The sequence below is a fragment of the Lynx canadensis genome, chromosome C1 (assembly GCF_007474595.2).
Source record: "Lynx canadensis isolate LIC74 chromosome C1, mLynCan4.pri.v2, whole genome shotgun sequence".
Lineage (NCBI taxonomy): Eukaryota > Metazoa > Chordata > Mammalia > Carnivora > Felidae > Lynx > Lynx canadensis.
In genome coordinates, this window is record NC_044310.1 from 177,013,280 (window position 1) to 177,034,506 (window position 21,227).

Genomic DNA, 21,227 nt, shown 5'->3' on the forward strand with positions numbered 1-21,227 from the left:
CCCTCTACAGGTTGTTTCATGCATCCCACTGGCTGACCACCAACTCCTACCTTTCTAGCAGGCCCTGTATAGTACCCCGACCCCAGTAAGCCTTTGACCCCACCATGGATCAAGCCATTTTTCCCCTGCTCCTCACCCCTTTGATGTCCTTAGCCCCTTCTTAATCCAGCTAAATTCCACGATCGATCATTACAAATCATTCTCTTGTAGGTACCCGACTCATTTGCACTGCTCTTGCTTTGTCACATCCACCTGCAAAATCCAACTCTCCACCCATTCTACTCTTGGCATTTGTACCACCCAATGGTGCTAGATAAACACATAGTAGCTTGACTTCAAGCCCCTGAGTGGGAACCTGAAGTGGGACCTGCAGCTCTAGGCGATCACACCACATTCCTATCTACTCTCCACTCTCTTCAACAAAGATTTCACAGCTTTTTCTTCCTCAACACCAATACCTCCTCCCCTTCCTCACTCTCCACTGAAAATGAAAGAAGCCAGAAGAGAACATCAACAGGTTCCTATCCCCACCTCCACCCACCCGGCAGCACCTGCAGGCACATGCTCTGCTTCCTGCCTGTGGGGAGGAACTTTCTGCCACAGAGGAGACTTAAAGAAGATTCTCAAGGCACAGAATCAGATCCACCTCTGTCCACTCAAGGGCAGCCTACCAGCACTTCATCCCTCTCTGTTAGACCATTCCTATCAGGACACAAACATGTTGAAGCTTTTCCATTTAAAAACAAAAAAGCCACTTTCCCCTCCAGCTATCCCCTTGCTTCCCAGTGCACTCAGATTCTTTTAAAAAGTTGCCCATACCTGCAGTCTTCAGTTCTTCTCCTCTCCATTCTCTCTTTAACCCTCTTCCAATGTGTCGTTTCCAACAGGCTGTCCCTGACAAAGTCACCAGGGACCTCCATGTTGCTAAATCAAATGGCCAATGCATTCTCCGTCATCATATTTGATCCACCAACAGCATTTTGGCCCTGCTTGTAACACTTCTTCCCACAGCGTCCTGGACATCTTCACCTGTTGCTCCTTCTCTCTCTCTCCTCTGTTGGCCTCTTCCTCCTCCCTAACCTCTTCATATAAGACTGACCCAGGCTCAGCCATTGGTTCTCCATCTAAACCCACTCCTTAGCACTGTCTATAAACATGCATCACTGCTTAGTTTTGAAAAAAGAAACACAGGAAAGACAGAAGCTAGTAATATTGACTACCCACAAGGGTTGGATAGGAATGATAGAGAAATGAGGGGGAGTGACACTTCTCTGAGGATACTTCTGTGTAGACCTGTGATTTTAAACCATACTAATATTGCACATACTAAAAAATAATTATAATAAAATCAACTAGGATGGGGGAAAACCCTTAAAAATAAAAACAAATATATTTCAAATGAATAATATAACCATATTGAAGGAGGATGGGTGGGAATGAATTAACCTAAGTAATTTTGGAGCATAGTATTAGACTATGTACTCTTAAACTAGAGATAAAACACACTCTAAACAAACGTTGACAAATAAATAATAAATAAACAAATTACTACCCTAGCATTAAGCAAATAAATTAATATACTGAGGATAATGAAAACCAGGTTCCCCATTATCAGAGAAGAAAGTTACAAATACGACAAGGAGAGAGATTAGAATGAACCCAGTAGTATGGGAGATATCAAAAAGCATGGGTTTTTTTTGTTTTTAATTTCAGAGAGAGAGAGAGAGAGAGAGAGAGTGTGTGTGTGTGTGAGTGTGTGTGTGTGTGAGTGGGGGAGAGGGGCACAGGGAGAGGGAGAGAGAATCCCAAGTAGGCTCCATGCTTAGCACAGAACCTGATACAGGGCTCGGGTCCAAAACCCTGGGATCATGACCCGGGCTGAAATCAAGAGTTGGAAGCTCAACAAACTGAGCCACCCAGGTGCCCCAGAATGCATGTTTTTTAACAGATAGAGTGACAGGGGGCCCCTGGTTGGCTCAGTTGGTTGAGCATCCAACTTTGGCTCAGGTCATGATCTCATGGTTCATGAGTTCAAGCCCCATAGTGGGCTTCGTGCTGATAGTGTGGAGCCTGCTTTGGATTCTCAATCTCTCTTGCAAAAACACATATTAAAAAAAAAAAGTGACAGGGGCGCCTGGGTGGCGCAGTCGGTTAAGCGTCCGACTTCAGCCAGGTCATGATCTCGCGGTCCGTGAGTTCGAGCCCCGCGTCGGGCTCTGGGCTGATGGCTCAGAGCCTGGAGCCTGTTTCCGATTCTGTGTCTCCCTCTCTCTCTGCCCCTCCCCCGTTCATGCTCTGTCTCTCTCTGTCCCAAAAATAAATAAACGTTGAAAAAAAAAATTAAAAAAAAATAAAAATAAATAAAAATAAATAAAAATAAATAAAAAAAATAAAAAAGTGACAGAAATAGATACATGTGCAGGTGTAGGGGTGTATATGTCTCTGTGTCTCTGTGTGTATGCATATGACAATGGTATCCCAGCACTAATAAACACACCTAACTCTGAATGCTCCTTGAAAAAATGTAGGATTCCAGAGCTGGGTTTAGGAAATTACAAGATAAGCCTGGAGCATCCTGTTTGCCAGAGATGCTCAAATGATAGGCACAAATTAAAAGGACACATGAGATACTTTAAAAAAAATTTTTTTTTAATGTTTTTATTTAATTTTTAGAGAGAGAGCGTGAGTGGAGGAGGGGCAGAGAGAGAGGGAGACACAGAATCCGAAGCAGGATCCAGGCTCTGAGCTGTCAGCACAGAGTCTGACACAGGGCTCAAACTGACAAACTGTGAGATCATGACCTGAGCCGAAGTCAGACGCTTAACCGACTGAGCCACCCAGGTGCTCCCACATGAGATATTTTGAAGGAATTCCTACTGGCCAAATCTAGGATAATTTGAATAAGAAAATAAATTATGAGGTAATGGATTCTAATCCACTGAATGAATTGGCAATCTGTAATATTACATGAATATAAATAAACTGGAGAAGGAAAACGTCTTCCTTGTTGAAGAATACTGATGAATGAGGAAAGAGTAATGGAATTAGAAAATCACCATTTGATAAAACAGCATGATGATAACTGGTTCATGCAAGCATCATCAATGGACAATAAAACTATAGGGTGAAAGGTAAGGAAAAGAGTATCTACCTAGTTTCAAAGTATCTCCTCAAAATACTCATTTATTTTTTTTTTAATTTTTTTTTCAACGTTTTTATTTATTTTTGAGACAGAGAGAGACAGAGCATGAACGGGGGAGGGGCAGAGAGAGAGGGAGACACAGACTCGGAAACAGGCTCCAGGCTCCGAGCCATCAGCCCAGAGCCTGACGCGGGGCTCGAACTCACAGACCGCGAGATCGTGACCTGGCTGAAGTCGGACGCTTAACCGACTGCGCCACCCAGGCGCCCCAAGATACTCATTTATTACAAAGGGGAAAATGGTCACTTTCCAGTGGTAAAATTGTAAATTGACAATACCACCTTAAACAGGTGATCAAAATGGTGTATATTATCAGTAATAGTACAAATTAACATCATATGCCTTCTGATATGCTGTCCCATCTTTTTCCCTCAGCCTAGAACACTCTTTCTTGGCATATTATCTTGGTAACTCACTAACTTCATTAAAATCTTTCTCAGGGCACCTGGGTGGCTCAGTCAGTTAAGTGTCTGACTTTGGATCAGATCATGATCTCCTGGTTCATGAGTTTGAGCTCTGAACCAGTTTGGGCTCTGTGCTGACAGCTCAGAGCCTAGAGCCTGTTTTGGATCCTGTGTCTCTCTCTCTCTCTGCCCCTCCTCCTCCACTCGCACTGTCTCTCTCTCTGTGTGTCTCTCTCTCAAAAACGAATAAACATTTAAAAAAAATTACAGTCTTTCTTAAATATCACCTTCTCTACAAGAACTACCCTGATCACTCTTTTTATACTGCCCCCCCACCTCCCTCATTCTGCTTACCTGACTCTACATTTTCTTTTTTCATAGCACTTACTAGTTTTATAATTTTCTTCTCTATTACATTTATGGCCTATCTCCTATCCCTAGGAGTATAAACATCACAGGAGCAGGGATCTATTTTGTTCACTGATGTATCCTAAGAGCCTATAATAGTTCCTGGCACTTAACTAGTGCTTAGTAAGTATTATTAATGAAGGAAAAGTACTGGGCTATTGAGATTAACTATTATCTTGGCCATACCTAGAATCAGAGAGGGGCTTGGGATAGCAATGATTTTGGAAAGTATGTATCTGAATAGCAAGCACATTGTGCTCACTTAGAAACCATATTTATTTGGAGTAGTTTGGGGAAGGGCTGATGAAGCGTATGAAGAGTTAATGTACCCTTCCACATATCCCTTTCCCTTGGGCCACTGGATGTGATTCCCAGGCTAGATTTCATACTGATACACAGCTCTATGTCATATAAAAGCTATTTTGTATTCTTGAAGAAGTACATTTTAATTCCCAGCTCCTCAGACATAATTTAAACATAGGCTCTTACCTGCAGAGTTGACCACATGTATTTCCACTCCATTCGGGAATTTCGATTGTAGCAGTAACAGTCTGACTCAGAAGTTTTAATTAAATCCATTTCCTTCAGAGCTTTACACCTTGGAACTGAGAGATCGAAAAGCGATTATATTTCCTAAATATTTAATTTCCCGCAATCTTATCTTTTTTTTCCCTTTTATTCACAATAATAATGCATTTTACATTCTCTAAATGAATTCTCCTACATAGTAAGTATAGTCCCTCCATCTTTCCAACCTACAGGAGACAGACAAAAAATTAGTCTAGTGTCAGTACTCTTGTGATATATGGAAGGCACTATAAGAACACAGAAGGTGGGCAGGAGGATGGGTTAAATGGGTGATCGGTATTAAGGAGGGCACTTGTGATGAGCACTAGGTGTTGTATGTGAGTGATGAATCACTACATTCTACACCTGAAACTAATATTACACTGTTATGTTAACTAACTGGAGTTCAAATAAAAAGTGAAAGTAAAAAAAAAAAAAAAAGAACCCAGAATGGGTACTTCAGTCTTGAAGTGGAGGGCAAGAATTGGTGGCAGCTTCAACACCTGCAGCTAGAGAGGTAAGCAGTAGTTACTACTTACTCTAAGGAGTATGGACTTCATGCTGAAAGCAGAGCATTGAAGGATTTTAGGTAAGCATCAAAGTCTCAGCAGGAAACTGATGACACTCAAAAGGGTTTAACTGAAGAGTTCAGTGAGGATGTGGGCAGAGTTAAGGCATTAACAATAAGGCGCTGTGAACTTCCCAGACATCAACAACAGCAGGAAGCCTTTAACATCCTTGCCTGAAATGGCAAAGGGAGGGCCCACGTTACCAGAGCTGCTGAAGCCCAGGGGACAGTAGTGTCATGGGATGCAATCCCTGCCAAAATGTGGAACGGTGGGATGAAGGTATGACTACTTCAACCTCTCTCTCCTGCCCTCCCATCAGTGCCTCTCACTGGCCAAATGCAATGGGAAGCAGGAGGGCAAAGAAGCCCAGGTGATGCAGTCCACAGATGTCCACTTCCAGACACCGAGCAGGGAAGAGAGGGGCACAGAACAGATCTGTGAGAACAGAGAATAACCAGTTTAATAGGGAAATAACAGGTACACAGTTGTGTTTTAGAAAAAGAATTCTAAAGCAATGTGCAATTTTAGAGGTGAGGAAGACTAAAAGTAGAAGAACCACTAAGGAGGCTACTAAAGGAGTCCAAGCAAGAAACGAACTAGGTAGGAGGGAGAAAGAACAGATAAAAGACCACTTAGGACTGAAATCAACAGACTTTGGAGATTCATTAGATGAGGGAGAGCAAGAAGACGACCTGAAAGTTCTGGTGAGTGGAAAGATGGTGAGGTCCCTCACCCAGAAAAGGAACACTGGAGAAGATGCAAGCCTGGGCAGGGAAAGGGGGATGAGTTCAATTTGGGACATAACTGAGTTTTGGTTGGTGGGACTAAGTGAAGATGGATAGATCTACAACACAGGAGAAATGTGGGGACAGAAGTAGATACATATGTGTCTGCATATATAAATATATGTGCATCTGTTATGTTATATACAACATATAAATAACATTTAATACAACACAACACAATCTAATATACAGAGGAAGAGAGACAGGTGCTTTATGAGAGGGTAAATGCCATATGAAAACTGTAAAGTAATGGGATTCATTTTATTCTGTGGCTGCCTCCGTATCTGAATTTAAAGTGAAGTGAGATGAAAGTCATAAATTCTTCTGGATCCAGGACAGGGTGTCTGTCACCACTACACGTGTCAATAGGAAACAGGCACAGAGAATGTTACGGGCACACAGAGAAATGGGCCTCATGCCCATCCCCCAACTCCTCTAAGGAGAGTGTGGTCAGCTGCTCCATAAAAACATCAAGTGAAGTTAGAATAATCTGCTGCACCACAGTTGGGGAAGGACTGAGTAACTAGAAACTAGTCAACAATTACATCCATTCAGGGAATGATATTGAATAAGTCCACATAGGTTTGTGTCCTAGCTAGAAGCATCCTAAGCATTAAGCTTAAAGGAAGTGAAGACAGACTTGGGGAGAAGATGCAGAGAATACCCACCAATGCAACTGCATGGAAGTCACAAAGCTACACAAAGCAGGAAAGTCACATGAGAACCCAGTATCTTCCAGTGTGACACTGTCAAATCATTTAATCTATACTCTTTTTAAAAAAAAATTTTTTTAACCTTTATTTATTTTTGAGACAGAGCATGAATGGGGGAGGGGCAGAGAGAGAGGGAGACACTGAATCGGAAACAGGCTCCAGGCTCTGAGCCATCAGCCCAGAGCCCGACGCGGGGCTCGAACTCACGGACTGCGAGATCGTGACCTGAGCTGAAGTCGGACGCTTAACCGACTGAGCCACCCAGGCGCCCCGAATCTATACTCTTAACATTGTGAGGAAATGCACAGTTTTTTAAATATACCAACAAATTTGCAGAGTTTGAGAGTCTGAGATGGAAATACAAGAATCCAGGTTTAGAGGCAGGTCTCAAAACGGCACGTAAAGGAAGCTCTAGAAGCTCTCTGCTAAATACAAACTACTAAAAATTAAAACTGCATGCCCTGGGGGTGGGGGGGTCACTGGCTGGCTCAGTCTGTTAAGCAGCTGACTTCAGCTCAGGTCACGATTTCACTGTCTCTGAGTTCAAGCCCCATGTCAGGCTCGGTGCTGACAGCTCAGAGCCTGGAGCCTGCTTCAGATTCTGTCTCCCTCTCTCTGCCCTCCCCTGCTCACGCTCTGTCTCTCCCTCTCTCTCAAAAATAAATAAACATTTTTTAAACATTTTTAAAACATGCATCCCTTGGCACAGCCTGTTTATATACAAGACCAAAAGGGGAATGCAGAACCAGTGCTACCAACACACAAAGCAACCAACTGCTGAGGCGAATTCTTGGATATATCTGAAATGCAAATGACTCCTGGCCAAGGGCTACACAGGGGAGAAAGCACTCCTGGACATCGAAGAGCTGGCAGCTAGCTGTAGAAGAGACCATGTCAAAGGCAGTGTAGAACCTGGGAGCACCTAAGCAACTAAAACACATAAAAGCCCTCAGCTAGTGAGAACAAGCATTAGAAGGAGGGCTGTCGACTGGCCTTCTGGTATCCTATGTTCTGCCTCTACGCAGCCCTCCTGTTGGGTCTCTGAGCAGGAACAGGTCTCTACCGGGTGGCTAGAGTTGACAACTTTATACTGACAACTATATTCCTCAGTAAAAGAGGGGAATCCCTACCTATTGTTGAAATGGGAGTGCATTCCAACCAGGCAGGTAAAGGGGGTGAGGCTTAAGGTCCACAGACCCCAGCAGCCCCAGACCACTAAGAATGTTAACTTCCAGCCAGTTGTTTCTTCAGGGCTACTCCTAATACGACACTTGTGCTCAATGCCAGGAGCTTCTCCCTGCATCGCCTCTCCTAGTGGGCTCCACTACTTCAAGGAATCAATTCCTGTAAGAACAGTGAACTACTCTTGTTAGTAGTTTGAGGGAATATCCTCTTTCCGGGACCTGAGCTTTGCAAACAAATACTGCCTTCAAATGAGTTTGCTCCCCCTTGGTCCTAAGACTGTCTCCTTAAATCATTTGGTATCTGTAACTTTTAAGAGCAAGATGGTGCAATTTAAATATAGTGCAATGATCTGAATTTAGAAGTAAATGCTTCTCTGCTGTCCAAACCAGTCTTCTTGCACTTGGATTACTGTAATAGCCATTTAGCTGGTTTCCCAGCTTCCAGAATTGCCCGTATGACATTTCCCTACTACCGATTCTCCAATCAGCATATAAATCTTTCAAAAACATCCATCAGAGCAGATTATTTACCTGCTCAAAACCAATGACTTCTCATTGCATTCATAATAAAATCCACCCTCCCTTCCAAGGACCTAGTACTCTGACCTTCTCTCTTCCACCCCTCCCCCTCTCAGCTACTCAGGCCACACCAATCCTCCCATCCTCAAGATGCTGAACCATTTCTGCCTCAAGTTTTCCTACTTGCCAATTCCTTCACCTGCAATCTGCCTTTCCCAGATTTTGGCAGAGCTTGCTCCTTCTGATAATATATGTTTGCCCAAATGTCACCTTCTCAGGAAGACCTTCTCTGAGGGCACAGAGAAGGCACACTCCAGCCCCTTTTATCTACTTTCTCCTCACTCTGCTTTATTTTGTCTTCATGTTATTATTCGTTTATACTTTGTCTCTCCATGAAGTTAGGGACAGCAAGTTCATTACCGTATCTCCAGCCTTTAAATATCAGTCTTCTGTGTGTGTGTGTTGTAATTCCAGAGGGTTAGTGAGTTATTTGGGCATGCATAGCCCAGACAGTGAAAGCCTGACCAATCTTTGTAAAAGTCTGGCCAGCACCAGTCAGCACAATAAAAGGAGGTACACTTTGTCCCTCCCTTTGAAGCAACATGATGTAAACAAACATCCTATCCAGTCTGTGTCATTGCCATCACGCCTACAGAACCCACAGGACCTACAGAACCTACCCTACTCCATCATCAATATACCTTAACTAGAGGGTTGAGAGCTGTAATCCTTAAGATCCCTTGGACTAGGGACTCTCTTCTTTGTCCTCACTGGTTAGAGAAGGGCAGAGAGATGCAAGAGGCGATAAGTTTTTGTTTTACTCATATATGATACATCAGTGTATTCTACATAGGAGGCCTCCCAGTTAGAAGAGAATAACTTGCTCTGAGTTTCTCCCTGGTCCTCAACAGGATTAAGTAAAGTACAGAAGGAGGTAGGTTGCTCTGGCTATTGATTTCAATAGAAACACTACTAAAAGCATGTTGCCAAGTGTTCCCCCTGGAACAAAGCGTTCCTCCAGAGTGGCCTCTGGCTCTTGAGGTCAAGTTGATGTCGAATTTACACAATACATGAGATATGATAGATAAGGTGTTTGTATTTCATGGTGTCCACTGACTGCCCTCATTGTTATTAACTCTCTTCTGAGATGAATTTCATTCAATCCACACAAGAACTCTGAAATACCTAAGGAAGAACATGCCTAACTTCAAGTGAGTTCATGTAAACCATAAGCCATGGGCTAGCTGGGCTAAGCGTAAGATACTGTAGCAATCAAGATTGTTATCTATTGCCCAAGTGTGCACACTCTTTCTAAAATAAAAAATAAGTAAATAAATAAATAAATAAATAAATAAATAAATAAATAAATAGAGATTGTTAAGTAGGCTGGACTACTGCCTTCCTAGAGATAACAAGATCTTCTAATCTTAGATTGTTTATAAACATTATCTTTCCTAGGTCTCTCCTCCCTTAAATAATCTTCTAGAGACATTTCATTATTCAGTTTCTTCCTCCTCCATCTCCACCTAAGGGTGGAAATAGAAAACATAGCCAGCTAATCTGAACTCTATTGGCTGTTCAAGCCCTGACACTTCAAGACCTGAACTCTGTGAAGCTGCCAGATGTCTATAGGTATCATTTATTTATGTGGCCTCAGTCATGCTGGTTCATTCTGCTAGGATGGAACTTCCTGGAGGCAAATGTAGGGAAACCCAAAAATATCACAATGATACCAACAAAATCCCTTCACCATATAATCAAGAAAACAAAAGGGAATTTCTGGGGCTTCATAAAAACTTAATAATAATCATTCATCTGATCAGAAGAGAACAATACCTGCCTAGGGACAGCTACTGCTTCCACCTGAGGCTGAAATATGCTTCCACCCTAGAAGGTGCCCCATAACCTGGGTATTCACATCCTCACACCTGATTCCAGATGCAGAGAAAGTTCTGGAAGTGTGGGCTATCCCAGCTCTGCCTCATCTCCTAAGCACTTAGGGAGTATCTACAGGGCCAGCCCAGCATGCCATCATCACAATGCCTACCCCAGCAAGTCTGCAACTCTAAGTCGCAAAATGACCATTGCCTTCTGTAACTCTATGCAGTCCTCAGCAGGTTCTCTTGATTCTACAATAAACCTGACTTCTGTAGAATATATTTCTGGACAATTGTGCCCAAACGGCTAAGACAAAGCGCAATTATTTACATTACCAAAGGATCTGAGTCAGGGTTACCTTACCCAATGAGATTCCTTAGTTCATTTTATTTTTTATTTAAAAAAATTTGTTTGATGTTTATGAGAGAGAAAGGGAGAGAGACAGAGCACGAGCTGGGGAGGGCAGAAAGAGAGGGAGACACAGAATCCGAAGCAGCTCCAGGCTCTGAGCCGTCAGCACAGAGCCCGACGCAGGGCTCGAACTCACAGACCACAAGATCATGACCTGAGCCGAAGTTGGAGGCTCAACAGACTGAGCCACCCAGGTGCCCCCTTAGTTCATTTTAAATACCACTCAATTTAGGGGCGCCTGGGTCATTCAGTCCGTTAAGTGTCGGACTCTTGGTTTCGGCTCAGGTCATGATCTCACAGTTCCTGAGATGGAGGTTCTATGTCATGACAGCTCCCTCTCTCTCTCTGCCCCTCTCCTGCCAGTGTGGGTGCTCATACATGTGTGCTCGCTTGCTCTCTCAAAATAAATAAATATTAAAAAAATGTTTTAAAAAGTGCCACTCAATTTATAAATATTCAATGAATCTAATTTTTTTTTTCAACGTTTATTTATTTTTGGGACAGAGACAGAGCATGAACGGGGGAGGGGCAGAGAGAGAGGGAGACACAGAATCGGAAACAGGCTCCAGGCTCTGAGCCATCAGCCCAGAGCCCGACGCGGGGCTCGAACTCACGGACCGCGAGATCATGACCTGGCTGAAGTCGGACGCTTAACCGACTGCGCCACCCAGGCGCCCCACAATGAATCTAATTTTAACATTACATAGCTTATATAAAAAAGGGACAGATGGGTATCACCTGCTTTAACTAATAAATTACATTTAAAATTACTCCTTTGTACTACTTTTGTCATTTTTTAGTTTTCCTAATGTAAAAGGATATATTTAAGTTAAAGAATTTAGTCATATGTAAGGTAAAAATATTCAGTCAAAACTTCAGAAAAGGGCAGGTAGTACTTAAACCTACTTATAGCATGTGCTAAAAATAAAAAGCACAAACACTCCTCAAATCCTAGCAGATCTTAAACAACCTCCAACATAAAAATATTTCAGCAACGTTCTTCCTAAAAATTTAACCTTACATGGCCCTCATATGGGAAATAAATATCTTCAGATGAAACTATAATATAAAATCACTTATTAAATTAGACTGCCTTTTCTCCATCTGGCCTATCACTGCTTTTCTTTTGGGACAAAGAAGGGGAGGTAGAAGAATAGGAAAAACAAAAAGGAAAACCAACAAAACTTAGCTCCTGAAAGGACAAAGGAAGAAGGACTTTTCTGGGTATTATTTTATAAATTCCTAGTTTCAAAGGAGTTAGCATGGAGCACCAAAGTTACAAAGGTAACTTTCCTATTCTAGTAACCCTAGTTTTTTTAACCGGACTTGAATATCAATCTGGATTTTTATTTCTCCAAGAATGTGCATAGAGAATGAATCTGAAATTAGCACATGCTGATGTACATTCAGGCTAATTTTAACTTTGAGAACTGATTTTTCTTCTCCATAGAGAAGAACCTTGAAAGCTGTAGTTTCAAATGGCCTATTGCTATATAGTTCAAGCCTGGGAATTCAACCCAGTGGCCTGAACTTTATCATAGGACATGTGGTCTCTAGGGCCCTCTCCCACTGGCTGCAAACTATGAATAACTCTTCCTTTCAGCCAGACAACTATCTGCTTCTCCTGTGTCATTTGCCTCTGACTTTCATCCAAATAGGGTGACAGAAAGCTGGCCTCGCTCTAAACGTTCTCTATTGTACGGAAGGGTGTGTACATTCAAGACAGAATTTTACAACAGTAAGTATCATCTAATCCAAGCTTCTCATGTTATAGATGGGCCCTATTTCATGAAAGGAAGTACCAGCTGTTTGATCGCAGGGATACTCATAAAACCACTTTTGGAGCAACAATGTTCCTTAGACCTAGTCTAGTCCAGAGGTTCCAATGTGGTGTCTTTAGAACCTTCACAGGATCCAGGATGCTCCATAGCCTCTGCTGTATAGTATATCTGGAATGGCAAGTGTTACTATAAGGCTATGTAAATTGCCATTTTTCTTAGCTGTGGGCTAGAATTCTATCAACTCAGTGGGCATCCTGCATGTCTTGGGCAGAACAGTAGCTCTGATAAGCATTTACGTGGGTCTTTGGCTAACAAAATAGAAGGAGGAATAGTTAATACTAAATGTAATAGAAATATGAGAAATATTGGGTTGACTGAAGCAAATAAAAAAGTGAGGAAAATACTGGAAGCCATTCAGCAACAGAAGAACTTTATTTTACTCATGAGAAAACCATTGTCCATAAAGATTATGTGCTTGGACCAAAGTAAATTCTGCAAGTGGGTGGGGAAATGTAATGAATAACTAGAACTCAAGGTTCTGGGTGTTGGTCCAAGGCTACTTACAATTTTCTGGCTGCTGCTATGTTCAGAAACCCTCCCTCTTAGACACATCTGTCATTTATTTTTTCATCAGTATATAGACCGGTTACATTTCTTACTCCTAAAGCCTGACTTTCCTCATCTGTAAAATGGGTATGTAAATGGTTCTCAAGCCCATAGGGTTACTGTGGGTATTAAAAAAGATTATGCATTTAAAGCACTTTTAACACATACGAAGCACTCAAGGAATGTCCATTCAATGAAAACTGGTACTGAACAGTTCCCCAAGTGTTTAACGCACTGCAAGATTCCCATGAGTTGGCAGCTCTGGCAGAATCGGAAAACTGTCTTCATCCTTAGACAAAGAACCTTGATCTCGTTGGAGGGGCTAAAGGATCACACTTGGGTGCCTCCCTTGCAAACAGCGGTTACCAATGAGAGGAGGAGAAGCTGGTGGACAGAAATTCCAGGAAATCTTTTAAAGGATTTTACGCGAGGAGTGGGGATGAGCTAGAAATGTTAAGCTCATAGCATATTACTAGAAGTTCTGGAGTCGGAACTCGCGACCTCCCTTCCGTGCCAGGATCTTGAGAGCACTCCACAGATAGCCCTCAACAACAATATGAGGAGCTACCATCTCTTGTTTCCTATGTAACATCGTGCACACTTTAAACATCACAACAATCCCGTCAGATAGGATCTGCTTTACATGTGACCAGTAGCGTGCCTTGCTCAAGGTCGCAGAGCTAGTCAGAGGCAGGGGAATTTCGGTCTAATTCTAAAGCTAAAGCTCTTCTATTGAGTCCAAAGTAATAGCTATATACAGAAATACTGAGGTTTTCAACACAAATCGATGTACTATACAAAAGTCTTGTGTTGAAAGTCGGGAGACTAGCTAGGGTCAGCTGTGCCAGTGACAAGCTGTGTGACCTCAGATAAATCAAAACATCTCGGAGCTTTGGTTGCTGCTTCGTAAACGAGGAAACTGGGCTAGACTGAGCTTGGCGGTTGCTTCTACTCCTAAAATCATAAGTGTCCAAGTGACAGCAAGAAGACCAGGGAAACCCAAGCAGGCGATAAGGGATGTTGGGCCTGCCGCCGGCCACGCCCGGCGAGCCTTAGGGGACGAGAAAGCGCCCACCGGGCTGCCTGAGCCTTACCGCCGCCGCCGAGGGCAGGGAGAGCGCCCTCGAGCCGCCAAGGCCTACGAACCCGAGGAGTCCGGGAGCGCGCGTGCGCGCCGGCCGCCAGTGCCCGCGGTTACCTGCCAACGCCGCCGCCGCCTCCTCCTCTCCGCGCACCGCGCCAGCGGGCGGCGCGGACAAGGGCTGCAGCCAGATTAGCAGCCACCACCGCCCCAGGGGCGGCCGCATCCCGCCCCGGGACCAGCTCCGCGCCCCCGTTCGGCCGATAGTAGCAGCAATGGCGCAAGGCCTACGAGGAGGCTGAGCGGGGCGGCGAGACCCGTACGCGGGAAAGGCGGAGGCCCCGCCTTTCCGGGGCTGAGGAGTTAGCTCTGGGCTGCGGGCGACGGCTGGTCGAGGCCTGGGGGCTCCCTGTAGCCCTCTTCTGGCCCCTACCGGCCTCGGGGCTTCCGGGCCTCGTCTTCCCCTGAGGCAGTTGGGCCGTGGCCCAGTCCCGTCGGTCCCTGCGCCAGGGTGGAAACGGCGGCGGGGGGAGGGGTGGGAGCTCCTCTGTGAATTTTGCCTAAAACTTCCCTGACCGGTGACCTGCGGAGTTTTAGGTCTCAGTTCTCAGAGGTCCCCTGAGCGATGCCTCTTGAAGGGCCCTTCAGGAACAACTCCCCCGCCCCCCCACACCTTTTTTTTTTTTTTAACAAATCAAAGTTTCTTTATTTTTCCTTTTTTTTCTCCCATTTTCCTTTGTGTATGTAACAATAACAAACTGGCAATATGGTTGCTTAAGTAACACTTATATGTCCAAGCTTATCAACACACCACACTTCAGTATAAAGAGGGTGTAAAATGGTCCCTCACCAATACAGCATGTCTTAAATTAGCTTGCATTTAAAAAAAGAAAAAGACAGAAAACTGATTGATGGATGCCACAGGGAGGGGGTGGGGAAAGGCAGGCAAAATGCGCAAAACAGTTCAAAAAAATACAAACTTACAATTATAAATAAGTTCTGGTGACGAAATGTACAGTATGATGACTAAAGTTAATACTGTAATGTCTATTTGAAATTCGCTAAGAGTAGATCTTAAAAGTTCTCACCATATACAAAAGTCTTTGTAATTATGTGAGGTGATGTATCTTACTACGATGATCATTTTGCAATATATACATATATCAATCATGTTGTACACCTAAAACTAACACAATATTATATGTCAATTATCTCAATAAAACTGGGAAAAATATCTTGAGTGGCCCTAATATTGATAATTAGTAGAGAACTTGCAGTTAAGTAATATATATACTGTAGCTTTTTTTCTTTTTAAAGAACGGAACTTTCTCAGGCCCTAGAAACCCATGAAGGTGATTCAATATTTCATACCAAACATTTATTAGAACAAAAGTTCATTTCCTCTTTTCTAATTCTGGTCTTCTGGTTATGTACCTCAGGGAAGCCAATTGTGACAGAAATCATCCTCTAAAAATAACTTAGCTTCATTTTCCCTAAAGGTATGAGTAGGACTGACTAGACTTACCCTGGCTTCAAAGTAAGGTTTAACCAACTGTCCTCAACCCCCTGGCACCGTGTGTGCACCCATAGATGGTTTGGGAAGTTCAGAAATCTCCTTATAAGGAATTCTTCAAGGGGATGAGTTTTACAAATAAACTGTTATTAATGAAACTGCCACCTTGTCTGACCCTGCAGACTGTCTCCAGAGAAACGGCAGAGCTCCTGGTCCAAGTGTGAGGTGTGCATTCGCCTCTTGCACAATGACTTTTTTTTCTAACCACATTCATTTTGATTTAATTTTGGATGGCACTATAAAAAGTGGCTAAAAGAAGCAGGTAGATACATGTGTTTTCCTGCAGCAGCATCTGGTAGAGAAAGGAGCAGGCAGCAGTATAATAAATTAATATTTAAATTAGGAATAAGTTCTGGTGATGAAATGTACAGTGTGATGACTAAAGTTAACAATACTGTACTGTATATCTGAAAGTTGCTATGAGTAGATCTTACAAGTTCGCATCATACACAAAAGTTTTTGCGCTCTATCTTTCCATCCATCAGAAAATAGAGAAAAAGTTTGTCCATCAGTAGGTCAGTGAAGTGAGAAAGTTGTAGTTGAAATCACCATTAAACTTGCCAAGAGGATGTAAAACAATTGTAACTGGATAATAGCACCAGCTCATAAATTTCTACACCAAAAGAGATGATTAAAAAAAGGAAAAAAAAATCATTGCCTCCTAAGGCAGTTGCCCAATAGTGGCACAGATTTTAGCTGTGGACTTCTGGTAAACAGCCCATATCCACCTCTAAGATGGGATGAAGCACTACGGCTTGGGGGTCTGGATCTCATAGATAATGAAGAAGTTGGCACTTTCTCCAGAATGCTATTATTGGTGTGGGTAATAAGTAAACGTTTAGCAATGAAAATGCAGATTCCCAAGACATACCCTCTAGAGACTGATTCAGTTCATCTGGGGAGAGCCCAAAATATGCCTTCTTAATCTGTACCCCAAATGATTCAAAATCTTTAGAATTAAAATTTGAGTTTTATAAGTTTCATGCTTGACAGGAAGTGGCTTTTTCAGCAAGTTTGTAATCACAGCTAAAATATTGTGTGTGTGTACTTTATGGAATTCATATTGCTTTAACATGACATATTTTGGGGGGAAATGTATAATAAAGAGCTTCCTTAGTATTATTTTAGTGACCTGAATTTTTATTTTCATTTTATTTTATTTTTAAATTTTATTAACTCATTTTGAGAGAGAGAGAGAGAGAGAGAGAGCAAGGGAGGGGCAGAAAGAGAAGGAGAGAGAATCCCAAGCAGGCCCTGAGATGTCAGTGTGGAACCCAATGCAGGGCTCAAACTCTCGAACTGTGAAATCATGGCCTGAGCCCAAACCAAGTTGGATGCTTAACCAACTGAGCCATCTAGGCGCCCCATGACCTGAGTTTTTAAATTCCATATGACTATTTCCACATGGTATAAAAAAGATTATAATTCAATTTTCAGCCTCTGCATTTTTATTTCTAGAGTTCTTGTTCTTCATAACTAATTAATTTTCTGTAACTGTCATAGTGTTATAATCAGTCATTATGAATCAGAAGTAAAATTTAGCTCATGTCAGAAATTATTTAGGAACTTTCACTTGGTTTCTAGGTAGGTAGAACATTTAATTAAACGAATTAGAATAAAATAAAGTTCTACTACTTTGGGCTCTTTCATAAAGAAAGATTTGGTGTATTACTGCAATGATACCTGCCAATGTCATAAAGATTACATAGGCTATATGTCGTAACTTCTTTTTTTTCATTTATTTATTTTTGAGAGAGAGCGCAAGCGCATGAGTAGGGGAGAGGAGCAGAGGGAGAGAGAGAGAGAATGTTTTTTAAATGCTTATTATTTATTTTGAGAGGTACAAAGATAGCACAAGTGGGGGGAGGGGCAGAGAGAGAGGGAGAGAGAATCCCAAGCAGGCTCTGCGCTGTCAGCACAGAGCCACTCTGGGGCTTGATGCGATGAACCCTAAGATCATGACTTGAGCCGAAACCAGAAGTCAGACGCTCAGGACCCCAGAGAGAAAGAGAGACAATCTTGAGCAGGTTCTGCCATCAGCATGGAGCCCAACACAGGTATCAATCCCATGACCCTGGAATCATGGTTTGAGCCAAAATCAAGAGTTCAAATGACTAAGCCACCCAGGTGCCCCCATAACTTCTTTTTAGAAGTTCCCAGTTTTAGAATTCTACATATAAGAGAAAAAAAAGAAACCACCACCACCAACAGGCTGTTCAAGACCTCTCCATAAAAGAAACAAAGAAAGAAGTTGACTTGTTGGATCATGTTTTTCTTAGCAGATTTCATTTGTGAGATATTTTGAAATTGACTTGCCATATACTAGTTCAATAATTTTAGGAATAACTCATGTCAAAACTAAAAGGGAGATAGCTTTTCAGTATGACTAAGTGATATTAGGAAGTATGAGAATAAATATAATTTATAAGAAAGATAATATGTCTTCTATACTAAATTAGTAAACCTCATGGTAAAAAATAATTGTCAAATTCAATTCAAATGTTTCAATTCAAATATAGAGATGTGGAATTCTTTAAAATTGTAGTTCTTGGGGCACCTGGATGGCTCAGTTGGTTGGGCGCCTGACTTTGGCTCAGGTCATGATCTCACGGTTTGTGAGTTGGGGCCCTATGTCTGGCTCTGTGCTGACAGCTCAGAGCCTGGAGCCTGCTTCAGATCCTGTGTCTCCCTCTCTCTGCCCCTTGTGCGCTCTCTCTCTCTCTCTCAATAGTGAATAAACATTACAAAAAATTTCTTTAAAGACAGTAGTTCTCAAGTTGTGGTGTGGATAAGGCCCCATCCATCTCCAAACATTGCTATTCAGTAGGTCCAGTGTATGGCCTGGGAATCTTGATAATTCTGAGTCAAATAGCCTTTTGTCTATACTATATTAAAGTTCTGTTCTTTAAAAAGAAAAAAAGAAAAAATACTAAAAAGTGATTGATGACTAAACGTTGGTTAGAAAACAGTATCTGTGGGAGAAAAAAAATAATGTATTTGGTTAATCTGAAAACAAAGAAGATGGAAGAGTTAGAACTTTCTAAGACTTAATTTAAAGAACCAAGATACAGAAAACTGGAAACCAGTTATTATGTTTTCAAAGAAAAGAGCAATCTCTCACCTGGACACCACCAATCCTACCACTCCACATCACCTGAGTCCTAAGGAAATTCTACCAAAATTTTCTTTGCTGCCAAAACACCCTTCGGAAGCATTTTTAATTTGACCATTCTCTATAATCTAGATCTTCCCCCGCTCCACTGGAGTAATTTCTATTAAAACGACTACAGTGAGGGGCGCCTGGGTGGCTCAGTCAGTTGAGCGGCCAACTTCAGCTCAGGTCATGATCTCACGGTCCGTGAGTTCGAGCCCTGCATCGGGCTCTGTGCGACAGCTCAGAGCCTGGAGCCTGTTTCAGATTGTGTCTCCCTCTCTCTGACCCTCCCTCGTTCATGCTTTGTCTCCCTCTGTCTCAAAAATAAATAAACGTTTAAATAAATAAATAAATAAATAAAACGATTATAGTGAGATCATTATATTTCAAAATCAATTTTTCTTTCCAGGAAAGCTGTAAACTGCAGATGTCCTTTTCATTTAAATTCCTTAACTGACTCTATTGGTTATTTATTGACAATGAAAAAAAATTTGTGTATGATTTAGGAGCCCTTCCATTCAGTTAAAACAGGGATTTTCTCTTCTTGCTTTCAGTTCTTGATCATGTACTTACTTCAGAATGCCCCCAGTGGTCACAGTCTATCCAGAAAATTCCTCAATCTATTTTCATGTGTTTTTGGAAAGAACTCAAATATTTTTTAAAAAGGGCATGTGGGGGCTGGGAGATGAAGATAAATATAACAGAGTCTCAGATTTTGCTCTTCTGCGTGTATGTTCTCTCTCCCCACCCCCTCTTGCTCTCCAAATCAGATATAAATAACTTCTATTTCCAATATTGCTGTCTCCTTGTATCCATATCGGGCTAGATCCAAGTATATTATGGAATTGTTGTAAAGATATTTGACTTCCTTTATTTTTCCAGAATGCTATTGTTGATCATGGGACTGGAAACAAAGTGTAAGCAACTATTGGGAAGATATTTATAATGGTTTATTTATAATAAAAACAATATTTTATTTATGAGGAAAACTGACGCAAGAGAGTCTGTTCTGAACTGTTTCTATAACACAATCATAATTTCTAGATTAGTCATGTTTCAGTGGAGATTATGGAAAGTGGAAATAATTCAATTAATTGCTTCTAGTTTTTGCTAATGTTATTGATCACATTTTGCCCATAAAGCCTATGTGCCTGAAATTTTACTTACATTAAGCAAAGTCTATAAAGCTAGATGAAAAAAATTATTATTCAATACATTTCAGGAACTTTCCCCCTCACTCAATTATATTTCTTCGCTGTGATTTATGGGCTCTGTCCTTATTGACAGGGTCAAAATCTCTACCTATATTATCAGAGTATGTATTAATTAGGATGTTCCCAACTACCAGTAACAGGATTTCCAACTAAAAGTGTTTTAAACCATGAAGACATTTATTATGTTACATGGAAGTAAGTCCCAAGGCAAGTTAATTCAGCAGCTTAAGTGTGCTATCAAGGTCTCAGACTGTTTTCAGCTCTCTACTTCACTCACCACTCTTAGCTTGTCTTTAAGCTTTTCTCCTCATAACTGAAAAAGGCTGCCAATGCCCCTGCTGCTGGGTCCTGACACAACCATGACCAAAGGCAGGGGGCACTAACTCCCCTTCCATCTCTTGAATAGGGGAGTAAAACCATTCTTAGAAACCCTCACCTTCACCCTCCCTGCAGCGTCCCTTGCTGGTCCTATTAGAAGTGACTAGCCCATGCCCTTGCTAAATGGGCATTTTCAGCCTCCATGGTGGGAAGTGGTTTCACAGAAGACAAAAACTGGAATAGCAATAGACAGGGAATAAAATCACTATGGTGATAGTTCTGACAGTTTCCAAATGCTTTCAGAGTTTTCTGAAGATGGTAATTGAAATTTACGCTGACTTAATAAACAAGTTTTATTCATTATCACAAACTTTGATAAATGTATTTTCTTTTTGAAATTTACACGTGGACTCAAAATGGGAATTGCTTCTACATCAAGTAAGTATTTTTCTTTCTGTTGCTCTTTTGTAGATTTACATAACATCTTTATTCTAAAACATTGAATTTCCTAAATAGCAAATATTTCCTATTCTAATAATGAAAGAGAAGAAAATTAAACAAAGGAGTATGGGTTATTATAGGGAGAGTAAGGGGACAGTAATAAGAATGGTAGATAAAGGAAAACAAGGAAGGGTAGAGTACTGAGCAGTGACTATTCTGGATGGTCTAATGTGAGAGAGTTCAGTTAACTAGGTCACTTGCCACTTGGAATGAAGGGCAGGATGAGCCATTAAGACTCTGTAGGAAATAGAGAGAAAGGAGGAGGGAGTTAATTCCTTTTTCAGGCATGCATTCTGCAGGTTAGAATTTGTCTGTCCCAACCACAGGTGTGTCCCTGGAAATGCATGTTCATATAGGTT

General features: G+C 41.8%; 1 protein-coding gene across 3 annotated transcripts in view; it reads right to left on the reverse strand.

Annotated features, from left to right (window-relative positions):
- The window catches only part of NEMP2 (nuclear envelope integral membrane protein 2), a 74,369-nt gene extending 59,797 nt beyond the window's left edge, over window positions 1-14,572 (reverse strand). For all 3 annotated transcript variants that reach the window (XR_004344028.1, XR_004344027.1, XM_030326015.1), the window contains exons 1-2: window positions 14,226-14,572; window positions 4,504-4,619 (exon numbers count right to left, since the gene is read on the reverse strand). Coding sequence is in view for 1 of the 3 variants with exons in the window: in XM_030326015.1 (XP_030181875.1) it covers window positions 4,504-4,619; window positions 14,226-14,334 (225 nt within the window). In the remaining 2 variants the exon portion in view is untranslated. The remainder of the gene's footprint in view (window positions 1-4,503; window positions 4,620-14,225) is intronic.
- Window positions 14,573-21,227: the final 6,655 nt, after the last annotated feature.